Source organism: Perognathus longimembris, chromosome 11 (genome assembly GCF_023159225.1).
Source record: "Perognathus longimembris pacificus isolate PPM17 chromosome 11, ASM2315922v1, whole genome shotgun sequence".
Lineage (NCBI taxonomy): Eukaryota > Metazoa > Chordata > Mammalia > Rodentia > Heteromyidae > Perognathus > Perognathus longimembris.
The window spans coordinates 40,438,371-40,451,722 of NC_063171.1; the positions used below are offsets into that span (position 1 = coordinate 40,438,371).

At 56.7% G+C, this 13,352-nt stretch overlaps 1 protein-coding gene across 1 annotated transcript; it reads right to left on the reverse strand.

The window, feature by feature from the left end:
* Positions 1 to 918: 918 nt before the first annotated feature.
* On the reverse strand, positions 919 to 13,272 carry Adam15 (ADAM metallopeptidase domain 15). The gene is given in 27 exon segments (XM_048356388.1): positions 919 to 1,235; positions 1,331 to 1,455; positions 1,723 to 1,794; positions 2,220 to 2,294; positions 2,858 to 2,927; positions 3,380 to 3,418; positions 3,558 to 3,696; positions 4,257 to 4,329; positions 4,666 to 4,743; positions 4,976 to 5,171; positions 5,261 to 5,565; positions 5,699 to 5,791; positions 6,018 to 6,192; positions 6,301 to 6,449; positions 7,375 to 7,459; positions 7,554 to 7,723; positions 7,802 to 7,870; positions 7,949 to 8,014; positions 10,237 to 10,412; positions 10,415 to 10,428; positions 10,511 to 10,550; positions 10,553 to 10,586; positions 10,726 to 10,775; positions 10,778 to 10,803; positions 11,161 to 11,237; positions 11,837 to 11,943; positions 13,079 to 13,272. Coding segments are annotated over 27 exon segments (2,625 nt in total). The 5' UTR covers positions 13,158 to 13,272; the 3' UTR covers positions 919 to 1,192.
* Positions 13,273 to 13,352: the final 80 nt, after the last annotated feature.

Below are 13,352 nucleotides of genomic sequence, written 5' to 3' on the forward strand. Positions count from 1 at the left end.
TGATCCATTGCAAGTTGCGAGGCCAGAGCTGGGAGACCCTAACAAAACGTTTGGCCAGCTGGGTGTGGTGTCATGCACTGGGAGGCTGAGGCAGATGGACTGCTTGAGCCCAGGGGTTCTGGGCCACCCTGAGCGATTATAGCCACACTCTGTCCAAAAAAAAAATAAAATAAAATTGAGAGATTTAAAATAAAGGCATACATCTTTACCCTGGTTGGGGAAAACGAGGTACAGGGTAGGATCCATGGGACTTGTCCACAGGCCAACAACTGCTCGTTTGCACGCATAGGCATGGCCTCAGGGGAAGAGAAAAAAGGGCCCCAGGAGAGATCCCTGCCCCTGTAGGCACTACATGCCTACTCTGGAGCTGGAACCCATGCCTTTCTACCCCACACCTTCGTGCTGGACAGGGCCCCACGCAGCCCCAGTCCCTGCATGGAAGTGATGAGGTGGTGGCGGTCTGTACAAAGCACCTTTGTTCTGCAGCCCTCGGGTGGGGGTGGGGGAGGGGGTGGAGGCAGGTGTGCAAGCCTTGGGATCCTGGAAGCCTCCACCCTGCTCCGCCCCAGCTCCGGGGCTCTGAGCACTCCAGTTAGATCCACTTTTCCCAGCCACTGGTCGGAGGGTGGGGTTGCAGGTCTGACAGCTTGTCTTTAGCTGCTGCGGGGGCTGGGCGGCGTTGGGGGTGAGGACTCATCTAGGGAGAAGAGGGACAAACAATTCCTGTGGTACAGGATTGCTCTGAGAACCATCCCAGGCTGGGCAGAAACAAACCTCCAGCATCCCTGGGAGACATGGTGGCTGACCCTTTCCACAGCTCTGGCCCTCCCCGGCCCACGCTTGTCTGAGGAAGCAGCGTCTCCTGGCGGCTAGACCTGGAAATGCAACAGAGCCCGGGCCACAAACAGAGGCGCTCACAAAAATCTCACGTTTATTGTAAGAGAGCAGAGGCAGACTGTCTGTGCCTTTCAGTCTCATCCAGTCCCAGCCTTTACCCAAGACTGGGTTGAATCTATGTGAACATGTCCTCAGGATGCTGCTTGACAGTGCCTGACGGGGCCTGGGTCCTTCACATGGGGCACTTCCATGACTAGGATTCTGTTCCTTCAGGCATCTTGGAGGAAACTCCCGCAGGGATTCTGCTTCCTTCAGTCCTAAATCTTGGCTGGCAACAGCAAAACCTCAGGAGAGGTCAGAGGTAGAGCGAGGATGGCGCTGGGGGTGGGGGGGCCGGCCTGGAGTTTGGGAAGGTGAAAGAGAAAGGTCAGAGGTCTCTTTCCCTAGGTCTCTCATCCTGCCCCTCCCATCCTCAACCACCGTCCTCACCTACCTGGAGGGTACCACCACTGGCATAATCCCAGCTCCAGAGCTGGGCAGGTCGTGTGACGGCCGCCTACCCTGGGGATCTGCAGGCAGTGGCTTCCTTGGTGGGGGGGGCTTAGCAGGTCCCTGAGACTGGGAGAGAAGGCAGGAGCCAGCTTGGGAGAGAGTGGTGGTGTTGCCCACCCTTGACATACCGGTGCTGGGAAACACCAGTTTTTTTGGGGGGCCAGCACCAGTGGTCATTCTTGTCTCCAAACAAACCTGTCACCATTAAAGACTGGGGGACATGCGCCCCCAGGCACAGAAAGGGCGTCCCGCCACAGCTACCACTGCCACGGCTACCAGCACCACAGCTCTACGTGGGAGAGAGGCTGTGCCCTTCTCTCCCCGCACTGTTACCTTCGGGTGCCTCACCGCGGGGTCAGCGGGCAGAGGGCGGGTGGGGGGGTTGGGTCGGTCAGCCAGCTCAGCCTGAACAGAGAGAGGGGTGGTGGCTGTGAAAGGACAGTCAATGGCAGTGAACATGCACAAGTTCCCGCCCACCCCCCCCCGAAGTTCAAGCCAACATGCAAAGTCAGCCAAGGGGCCCGAGAGAAGGGGGGGCATGCGTGGAGGGCTTGTGTGTGCATGCCAGCAGATAGATACTTCAAGAGGGAGAAAGGTGCCATCAACTTTGGAGTCCCTGGCCCACTGCAGTCCCGCCAGTGACCACCAGGTGGTGGTAGAGACCAAGGCTGGGAGCTCACCCTTTGCTGGAGCTGGGGTCGGGAGACTGAGAGGGGCACCCTGGTCACCTAATGAAGAGCGCCACTGGCAGGGAGTAGGGATCGGAGCTGTGGGTGGACACCAAGCCTCCCACCTGTCTTGGGACAGGACGGGGCCCATCTCAGATTTACCTGGAGTTTCTTAGGCACAGGGTCAGGCGGCAACGGCCTGGAAGGGGGGGCCGGGAAGCCAAGAGCACTAGCCTGCTGAGAGGTCAGGAGCAGACAGGCAGAGTGGGGAGGAAGGAGCAGAGAGACAGATGTGAGCAGAGAGGGGTTAGTGTCCAGGTAGGGGCAGCAGGGCCCTAAAGACGTGGGGCTGTGCATGCGGTTATTTATCGGCATGCAGGAGTGACCTGTGGTGGTATAGGCATGCAGGCTGCTTGTACACACTGACTCTTGTCGGCAGAACCCCAGGGCTCAGGCCCCGGGCACTCACCAAGCCTTCCATACATGGTGTCCTGGGTCCTGCCCAGAGCACACCCCCCCACCCCCGCTTGTCCCCTGCACTGGTCACTGTGAAGGGCAGGGGTAGACCCACCTCTTAAAGCCATCAGCTGGGCCACCTGAAAGAGCTCAGCTGAGCCTCTGGCCCTCCCGTTCCAGTTTGCCTGCAGCCAGGGCAGAGGTGGGGAGGGCTGGCCCTGACTCCTCTGACTCTGAACCATGTTGACCTTTTTCTGAGTCTAGAACCTTCAGTGCCCACCTCTAGGGCACAAGGCCAAGGTCAGGCAAGGTGGGCTCCCTTTCCTCTGGTGTCCAGGGCTCACCTTGGTGTTCGGCATCAAGTGGGGCCTCTCTGAGGGTCCTGGGCGTTCACTGGGACCGGATTGGGCTGCCCTGAGCATGAGGTAAAACAGAGGGACAGGTGGGTGGGAGTAGCAGCTCAGGTGGTAGAGCATCAACCAGTGAGCAAAAGTGTCAAAACAAGAGTTCATATCCCAGTCTTGTAGAAAAAATAAAAAGAACCAACCAGTAGTTGGAGGCATGGCTCAGTTGGTAGAGTGCCAGCCAAAGCATGAAAGCATCAGATACTAAGTTCAAGTCCCAGTCTCAGACAAAATTAAAAAAAAAAGAAGGAAAGGGTCTAGCCTCAGACCCTTTTGACTACTCTGCTGCATTTGGTTGAAATTTGTAGCCCTTTGGAGAGCAGCTCTGTATGGTTTAGGCCAACTGGGTGAGGGAGAAATTGATCATTCTGCAGAAGGGCCACTGTATCTCACACTGGGTTCCTGGGGGGAATGGCCCTGGCAGACACATACACACACACACACACACACAGACACCCTCACCTCAGGGAGGGGACCTGGCCGGAAGGGGTTACAGGACACCTGCAAGGAAGGGAGGGGTGAGGTCATGGTGGTCCATGGTGGTCAGCAGGGCTTCAGAAGCAGGGGGCAGAGGCTGCCCAGGGGAGGTGAGAATTGTCCCCAGCTGGATGAGATGGCAACGTGGAAGGGATGCTCGCACCTATATTGGCAACTGGTCCCCTTGAGCTGGCAAAGCCGCTGCTGCAGGCGCGCACGGTACCAGTAGCTGGCACCCAGCAACAGGAGGACCAGCAACAGCAGGAGGCTGAGGAGCAGGCCTGTGGTCAGGGAGCCGGATGCTGTGGAGATGACCAGGTTTAAGGGTAGGCAAGATGCAGGGGTGGTGGTGTACACTTGTGATCGTAGCTACTAGGAAGGTGGGGATAGGACAGTGGTTCGAGGCTAAGCCAGGCAGTCAGTGAGATTGCATCTTAACCTCACCTAAAGCTGAGAATGGTGGTTATGCCTGGCCTCCCAACTACACAGGAAGCCTAGCCAGAAGGACCACAGGCCAGGCAGGCCTGGGCATACACATGAGGCCCTATCCCAAAAGTAAGCACAACAAACAGGGCTGGTGGCACAGATCAAGTGGTTGAGCACCTGCTTGGCAAGCAAGCACAAGGCCCCGAGTGCAAATTCTAGTACTGCCTCAATCAATCAATCAATCAATCAATCATCAGCAAGGTTAAGAATTCTACCCAGGAAGGAATGGGAAGGCAGGAGTGAAGTTGTCAGAGCATGTGAAAGGGTCAGAGTTGGGGAACTGGAAGTTAAGGGGTTAGAGGGCCAAAGGAAAGGCAGAAGCAGAGCCATGGTCCCCTCCCAGCCATCCCCCCAACCCCATTCCCCCGAAGGTTACCGTGGAGCTGGGTGATGCAATCAGGGGGTGCCCAGCCCTCCTCGCAGTGGCAGTGCCTGTTGCTGTCGCAGACCTAGAGGTTCAAGGTAAGAGCTTGAACTTCCACAACCGCAGGGACCAGCCAGAGCTCAGGAGAGAGGCGTCTACCCGTGTCAGAGGGAACAGTGCTCAGCAGCACTTCAGCACGACGCCAGCAGCGTTCACGCTCGTCTTGCATCCCTCAGGAAGTGGGCACCAGTGTGTCCATTTGACACATAAGAAAACTGAGCCCACGGAGGTTACTAACCTGTCCCAGAGCCAGCAAGGGGCAGAACAAACACTGAGGACTCAGGTCCCTCTGTTCCCATAGCCTCTCATTCTTTTCCCGGAGGCTCCCTTCTCCCCGTCTAGCTTCCCCACGCCAGCTCACCCCATGCCCGTGGCATTTGCTTCGACATTCCTGTGCTCCCAGAAGATCCACAGGCCGGCACCGATGGTCTATGCATACCTGCCCCGTGGAGGGAGAAGAGCGAAGATCACAGGCTGGGACGGGCGGGCTGACGAGGCTCAGGCCCTCACCACTTTTACAGATGAGGCTCAGTGAGCAAAACCCTCAATCTGGGGTAGGAATCTGACTTGCTGTGAGGCCCAGACATTTTATACTGGTAGCCAGTGAGACCCTGGCACTGCTTGCTGGGGTTCTGTCACCTTCCATCTGCTCCTGCACCCAGGTTACTCACCAGGCCGGGGCCACAGGCAGTGCCAGGAAGAGCCAGGAGGGGCTGGGCTACATCATTGCCCAGGTCCAGATGCACCCAGCTGCAGTTGAGCTGTGTCCCATTGATGGCCAGGGTCTCCCAGCTCAAACCTTGGGCTGAGCCCAGCAGTGGCTGGGTTCTGCCCCCCTGGCACTGCAGCTGCCCACAGATGGCATCTCTGATGGTTGGAGAAAGGCACACAGGGTCAGCGGACACAGGGCCCAGTCTCCTGACAACCCAGAGGAGGAGCCTGGCTTCCCCACTTACCTAGGTGTGCAGGGGACATAGCTGCCATTGGGGCTGCGTCCACAGTTCCCAAAGACATTGCCCCGAGTGTTGGCTGTATGGAGGCAAAATGGGGCAGCGGGCTGGGCACCGGGGCCCCACAGAGACTGGCACTGCTGCGTATAAGAGGCACAGCGCCCGTGCATGCACACAGCCTGTCCACCAGCGCAGGGTTCACCGTCCCCCAGGCTGACATCGGCAGGGCACTGAGCGCTGTCTCCTGAGCAGAACTCGGGCAGGTCACAGTCACCTCTGGGAGGGCGGCACTGCCAGCCAGCGGGACGCAGCTGTGGAGGGTAGAAAGGCTGCGGTGTGGGTACTGGGCATATTCAACTGGGAGCTCAGGGTCAGAATGAGCCTTTCTCCCCTGGGCCCTTGCAGGGGAGCTCTGGGAAGGAGATCATTCTAGTTGGTGCCTACCTGGCAGTCTTGACAACAGGGTTCTTCAGATGCACATTGTGCCCCTGGCTTCAGCTGGCAGGTGAAGGCATCGCAGCAGGGATCGGTGCAAGCCTGGGGGCACAGGGCGCAGAGGGAGCCAACCGTCAGAACGGGCCAGCCCCAAGACCCACGTCCACGCCCTCCTCTCCAGAAGCAAACCCAGAAGCGAATGAGAGCTCCAGCCCGCTCGTCCACTGCTGTCCCTGCAGACAGGAAGCAGCAGAGTGCAGCTCCGGAGAGCAGCTAGCCAGGGTGACGGGGCAGAAGGGATGGACAAGGCTTTGGGTGAGGGGCTTACATCCGGGAAGCCGCAGTCACACTGCTCCTGAGGGTCCACAAACATATTTCCACACGAAGTGGACAGAGGGGGGAGGTTGGAGAGCCGTTCAAAGAGACAGCTGCCCATCCCCTCCAGGAGGGCTTTCTCCAGGGCCTGTCGGCTGCAGTTGCTGAAGTTCAGGCCTGGTAGGAAGCTGGAGGAAGGGGTAACAAAGAAAGTAGGGGTTGAGGAGTCTCCTGGCCTGCACGCTCCCTTACCACCCCCATCTCTGCTGCCCCCCCAGGAACCTGCAGTCACTCACTCAGTGGAGGCCTCCATGATGCAGCTCTTGGATGGAGCTGGGCCTGGACAGGGGCAGCTTCTCCCAGCTGAGTCATGGTCCAGGCCCAGGCTATGGCCGAGCTCATGTGCTATGGAAGAGGCGACCCCCAGGATGCTTGCCGAGTGGTCCTGTCATTGGAGAGGGGATACCAGGTCCAGCCTGACCCCAACAGAGCGCTCACCCCATCCTGACTGCCCCTGGTACAGACTGCACACGGCCTCTCTCCTTCTTCTTCTTCTGTGTGTGTGTACTGGTCCTGGGGCTTGAAGTCAGGGCCTGGGCACTGTCCCTGAGCTTTTCTTCTCAACCTCCTTCATTACTTTTGAAGTAAGAGGAGAATCCAGTCCTGGGTGATAGGAATTCTGGGTTCTATGCCATGCCGAGAGCAGAGAATCACAGTTTGAAGTCAGACCAAGAGATTTTTATCCCCAATTAAACACCAAAAAGCCAGAAGTGGAGCTGCGGCTCAACTGGCAGAGAGCTAGCCTTGAGCCCAAAAGCTTAGGGACGGTGCCCAGACCCTGAGTTCAAGCCCCAGGACAGGTACACACACACACAATTCCAGGTTCTAGCTCAACTCTCTCATCTCCCTCATCACATAGCCCCTGGAGACCACCTGGGGGATTTTTCTGTGTATACTGGTATTGGGACTTGAACTCAGGGCTTGAACACTGCCCCTGAGCTCTTTTTGCTTAAGGCTAGTGCTCTATCCCTTGAGCCACAGCGCCACTTCTGGCCTTTTGTGGTTAATTGGAGATAAGAGCCTCACATTTCCTACCCAGGCTGGCTTCAATCCATCACCCTCAGAGCTCGGCCTCCTGAGTAGCTAGGATTCTAGGTGCGAGCCACCAGCGCTCAGCTTCCCTGGGGTTCTCTGGGTTTCAGTAGCCCATCGCCTACCCTGCAGAAATAAGGAGTCAACCGTGCACATTGTGATGCACTGGCCACAGGTGAGGGGCTCCCGGACAGGCAGAGTTTTGAGGTTGGTCTAGTGTGTCGGGGGGTTTCGGTGAACTGCCGGGGAAACAGGGAAGAGACCTGTGAAAAGCTTACCATGTTCACACCTCCTGAGAAATCCGGAGAGCAGATGGAGTTCTGGATGGCCATGCCCACGGTAGGCCCAGAGAAGGAAGTATCACTGTGGGAGAGGGAGGTTAAAGGTCAGAGCCTAAAACCATGGTAGGGAGTTAAGGGTAGAACCAGGCCCCTCGGGCTGAGCCTGAGGGCCTTACGTCACCAGCTGGGCACTGTCGTGGGGTAACCGAGGCAGCAAGTTTGCCCTGCGCCACTGGAGGAAGTTTTCTAGGGTGATAGCTGGGTTCGAGCTTATCTCCACCAGGTCATGCTGGGTCCAGGCCTCCAGGCCTACTAGTACCACCCGAACATTCAGGGGCCGGAAGAACTGGAAGAGAGACGGGGTTCAGGAGAGGGGCTGCTGAGTCAGAGGGCTGCAGGGGCTCCTGCTCAGCCCAACACTCACTGTGTCTAGGAGGAGGGCCACTTCTAGAGAGCGGTTCAGCAGGCGCTGGAAGTCGGGGTACTTCCTGACCTGTGGGCCAAGAAGTTACCATGAAAGATGGTGGAGGGGGCAGGGGGCAGGGGAGGTCTGCAGGGCCAGCAGGCTCACCTCCGAATGATCAGCCACAATCACCAGCTCCACAATCTTGCTCTCCGTGATCACATCCCGCTTCCGCTGTGGGTAAGGAAGGAGGGAGAGTCAAGCAAACTTGCCTTGCAGGGCATGGACCAAGCTGTGTTCATGCCCACCCTGTGTGGCCAGACAGAGGAGGGTAAGAGCCTGTTGCACAAATGAACCATGGAGAGGCTGGTTATTTGCCCGTAGTGGGCTAAAAAGTAGATTATAGAGTGAGGAGCAGATCCCTGTTTTCCTACTACCAACCCAGTACTTCTTTTTTTTTTTTTGCCAGTCCTGGGCCTTGGACTCAGGGCCTGAGCACTGTCCCTGGCTTCCTTTTGCTCAAGGCTAGCACTCTGCCACTTGAGCCACACGCGCCACTTCTGGCCGTTTTCTGTATATGTGGTGCTGGGGAATTGAACCCAGGGCCTCATGTATAGGAGGCAAGCTCTCTTGCCACTAGGCCATATCCCCAGCCCCCCGAGTACTTCTTAATTAAAAAAGATAAACAAGGCTCTGATCACTTAGGCTTGTAAATCTTGCCATTTGGGAGGCTGGGAATGGGAGGATCATGGTTTGAGTCTATCTTGGGTAGAAATGTTCATAAGAACTTGGGCTGGAAGGGTAGCTTAGTGGTAGAGTGCTTGCCTAGCATGCATGAAGCCCTGGGTTCAGTTTCTCAGTATCACATAAAGAGATAAAGCTGGAAATGTTGCTGTGGCTCAAGTGGTGGAGTGCTAGCCTTGAGCAAAAAGAAGCTCAGAAACAGTGCCCAGGCCCTGAGTTCAAGCCCCAGGATTGGCAAAAAAAAAATAATAAAATAATAATCAATGGCAGAACTATAAAATATTCACCAGGCACAGTTCTAGCCACTTTACATATATATATATATATATATATGTGTATATATATATAGAGAGAGAGAGAGAGAGATAGATAAATAGATAGATAGATAGATCCAGTTAATCTTCACATCAGCCTCATATGGGTTGTTTTCCCCATTTTTACACATTAGAAAATGGGAGTTTGACTGCTTCTGGTTGGTAACAATGTTTCTTCTATGCCCAAGTGGAAGTTTTCTGCAAAGGAGGAAATCTTTTTTTTTTTTTTTTTTTTTTTTTTTTTTTGCCAGTCCTGGGCCTTGGACTCAGGGCCTGAGCACTGTCCCTGGCTTCTTCCCGCTCAAGGCTAGCACTCTGCCACTTGAGCCACAGCGCGCTTCTGGCCGTTTTCTGTATATTGTGGTGCTGGGGAATCGAACCTTAGGGCCTCGTGTATCCGAGGCAGGCACTCTTGCCACTAGGCTATATCCCCAGCCCCAAAGGAAATCTTAATAGCGGCAAAGAGTTTGAATGGAGCCCTTGCTTCTGATGGTAGATATATAACTTATTAGTTGTATGACTTCGGGCAACTCTGAAATTTCTTCATTTTATTTTATTGTATTATGTTTTTTTTCAGAGATTTTTTTTTTCTGGTTGGTTGTGGGGCTTAAACTCAGGGCCAGGGCACTATCCTGAGCCTCATTGTGCTCAAGACTAGTGTTCTACCACTTGAGCCACAGCACCATTTCCTTTTTTTTTTGCCAGTCCTGGGCTTGGACTCAGGGCCTGAGCACTGTCCCTGGCTTCCTGCTCAAGCGTAGCACTCTGCCACTTGAGCCACAGTGCCGCTTCTGGCCGTTTTCTGTATATGTGGTGCTGGGGAATCGAACCTAGGGCCTCGTGTATCCGAGGCAGGCTCTTGCCACTAGGCTATATCCCCAGCCCCACCTGGCTTCATTTTTGCTCAAGGGCTCACCTCTACCACTTGAACCACAGCACCATTTCTGGCCTTTTCTACATATGTGGTGCTGAGGAGTTGAACCCAGGGCTTCATGTATATGAGACAAGCACTCTTGCCACTAGGCCATATTCCCAGCCCCAGCACCAATTCCTATTTATATTTTTTGTGGTGGTACTGGGGCTTGAACTCAGGGCCTCAGCACTGATAGTTTTTTTCTGCACAAAGTTGGCACTCTGCCACTTAAGCCACACCTCCATTCTGGCTTTTTGGTGATTAATTGGAAATAAGAGTCTCATGGACTTTCTAATTCCACGTGGCTTTGAACTAGGATCTCAGATCTCAGTCTCTGAATAGCTAGGATACAGATTTAACCCACTGGTATCTAGCTGTTTCCTCATTAAAAAATGGACAGTACCTGCCCGATATCGCTAGGCTTGGTGGGAAGAGTAAATCTGGCAGCACAACCGCAGCCCAGCCCCCCTGCCTTTCCTCCTCACCCGTCGAAGGTGGTGCTGTCCCAGGGGGAGATCCAGTGAAGTCCGAGTGGGCATAGGGACACGCCGGCTCAGGGCACAGGAGTGGCGGGGCAGGAGGATATCTTGGATCCGAGAGATAACAGGAGGACCTTGAGGGTCCCCCAGGCCCCAGCTCCACGCATAGCTTCTCTCAGGGACAGGACCACCAGCCCCCTAGGAAGAGAGACAGGAAGTCAGAACATTTCAGCTCCATGCCTGAGCCTGGCTCCTCTGTCATAGGACCCACCCACTGTACCTTAGCCCAGAGCAGGTGCAGATGGAGACCCAGGAGCCACATGGCCCTGCACACCTCCCTCATAGCAGCAGTTTTCCTACAGCACAGAAACATTTGTTGCAGGAGGAGCAGCACTTGGACCCAGGAGTCCAGACCTGCAGTGTCCTCCCACCTCCCTCCAATTGCACCTCCCTCCTTGCCAGGCTAGGAAAAGGACACAAGCAGGCCTGACTCACCAGAGTGTGCCCCTTGCTGACCACCCGAGTGCCATCAGGCTGGTACCACCCAGGGTTGGGCGGCCCGGGACCAAATCCCTGCAGAGTGAAGACAAAGGAAGAGCAGTGGCTGAGCTACCTCACAGGGCGTGGATGGCAGTCTGGGGCCAAGCAAAGCTCCAACCTTCCCACTTCCCCTGAGGCCGCAGGGTTGCCCCACTCACTCTGCCAGGCTATCTGGGTTCCAATTGAGGTTTGTCACATGATGCTTGTTATTTAACCTCTCTGTGCCATAACTTCTTCATATGTTAAATGAGGACAATAATATATAATTGTCTCTATCTTACAGGATTGTTATGAAGAGCCTCCCTGAGTGTAGGCTAACTTAGTGCCTGGCACATAGGAAATGCTACGTAAATGTGGGCACATGATCATTTATTATTCCTGCCATCTTACCTATTTGGTAGCAGCTCCAAGATATGACTCTCACCATCCAGCTCCAATTGAATCCTCAGGCCCTCACGTGGACTGGTCTATGGGTACCAGAAGGATGTTTTACCCCTGTAGTCTTGCCCACAATTCCTATTCTCCCTAACCAGAAAACCTCAGGCCCTTAGGACAGCACCAATAATTAGGTCATTCCCTGGTGGGAGATCCCAAGGGAGTGGCCAGGAAGCCCTGCCTGGACTGGGGCATTGTTCTGGGGGGTTGTGTGGGGAGGTCAAGGAAGGTGTCTGAGCCGCCCCTTCTCAGCTTCCTGTCCAGAGAGGAAGCATCATGGAGGACCCAGAGCAAGGCCCCCAACCCTTCCTCTGACTCAGCTCTGGGGGGGGTGGGAGGAGGCGTGTGGTGAGGCCCTGCTGACACCAACCATGTGAGATGAAAAGAGCAGGTCTAGTCAGAAGTCTCCAGTAGAGATGATAGATGGGAGTGCATGCAGAGAGGAGAGGAGCTAAGTAAAGCCAGGTGCTAGAGCGTGGGGAGAGGCAGCTCCACCTGAATTGGACCTGCTACAAGAACTCCATCCCACACAGGCTCTGTAACTAAGCTATGGCCTTGATGCACATGAGACTAGGGGTAAGAGTGGCTGTATTTATTTATTAGCTGGGAGAGAGGGTAGAGGCCAACTCACCTGAAGCTCCTCTGCTAGGTGAACTGGAGAGTTGTCTTGAAGGACTTGGTGTTCTAAGGGCCCACTCAGGACCTTTTCTGGTCTGGTCTGATGCTCCTCAGTGCCACCTGCATGGCCCCAGAGAACCCCAAGAGAATGCTGAGGGACTCTATAGTGGAATGGGGGCAACTGGGGCCCTTAGACCTGATGAGCTTCTGTGTATTGCATGCTGAAACTCAAGGGAGAAAATGGAGGGAGGGGGCTGCTTTCCACCACCAACCCATCCATAATCCCAGAGGAGAGCTCAGCTTGCTCAGCCTGCAACTGTTCCTTGCATCCTTCTAGCCAGTCTCAGGTTTTCACAGGGACCCCTCCTCCCCTGTACCCCGCTCCTTTCCAACTGTTTCTCCCCCCCCCCCCACACACACACCAGGAACACCCCCTCTCAGCACTGGGCGAAGCCTTGTGGCCGAGTGCCCATTCACCCTCCGCTTCCTTCATTTGGGAGAGCGGGCAACTCCCATTTCTGGGTGAGCAGTGCAAACACCCCCACCTCTCTAAACAGCCTTGATGCCCAGTCGGGCACACCCGCTCCACACAGCCCTCGCTTCCTCCCCAAGCGCCCCCCTCAATGGCTCTCTCCCGACACTCCACCCACGCCTGCCCTCTCGGCCCCCCGGCCCAAGACAGCGCAGCGGAAGTGAAAGTTCCAAGGAGGAGTCGGTGTCCCTGCCTCTTTCCTGGCGAGGCTCCCCGCTCCCGGCTCCTCCCGCCCAGCCAGGCTGCGGGTGGCCCGGCCCGGGGATGAGCGGGGCTGGGACTGGCCGGGGGGGGGGGGGTGGCGGTGGGAAGAATCCTCCCCCCCTTCCATCTCATGAGCCCACTCGGGACCCTGGCACCCGTGGAACGCGCCAGCTGGGCTCCAGAGGGGCGAAGACGTCAGTCCTGGGGAGAATCGACTCACTTTCCACGACTTGTTAAGGGGGCGCTGGGCAAGACACCCCCCCACCCCGGGCCCGGTGCCTGAACTGAAAGTATCTGCGGGGACAACGCCGAGGCGGCGATGGGACGGGCGGCAACGGCATCCATCCCTTCTCCTCCCCGGTCACTCCACCGCAAGCCGCCAGGCCCAGGCCAGCAGACCAGGCCGGCCGCGCTCTGGCTGGGCACTCGGGCCCGCCCCTGTACCCCAAATCGCCCCACTTTCCCGCACGTTTTCCTCGGGCATCCCTCCCTCCACTCCTTCCAGGCCCCGGAACTCACCTGCGCTTGGGAGCGGCGGAGAGGGCCGCGGGCTGCCCGCGCCCAGGAGCCCCAGGGCCCAGAGCAGCGCCAGCGGCATGGCAGCAGCGCCCCGGGCCGGGCGAGGGCGGCAGGTGCGCGCGACCCCGGGCAGCAGCCGAGGCGCGGGGTCTGCTCCACGCGAGCCGCCCCGCTGCTGCGCAGCACCAGGCCCGCCTCGCCCCGCCACCGCCGGCGAGCGAGGCCCCGCCCCTGAGAGGCCCGCCCCCCGGCACGCCTCCGCCCCGCGGGGTCC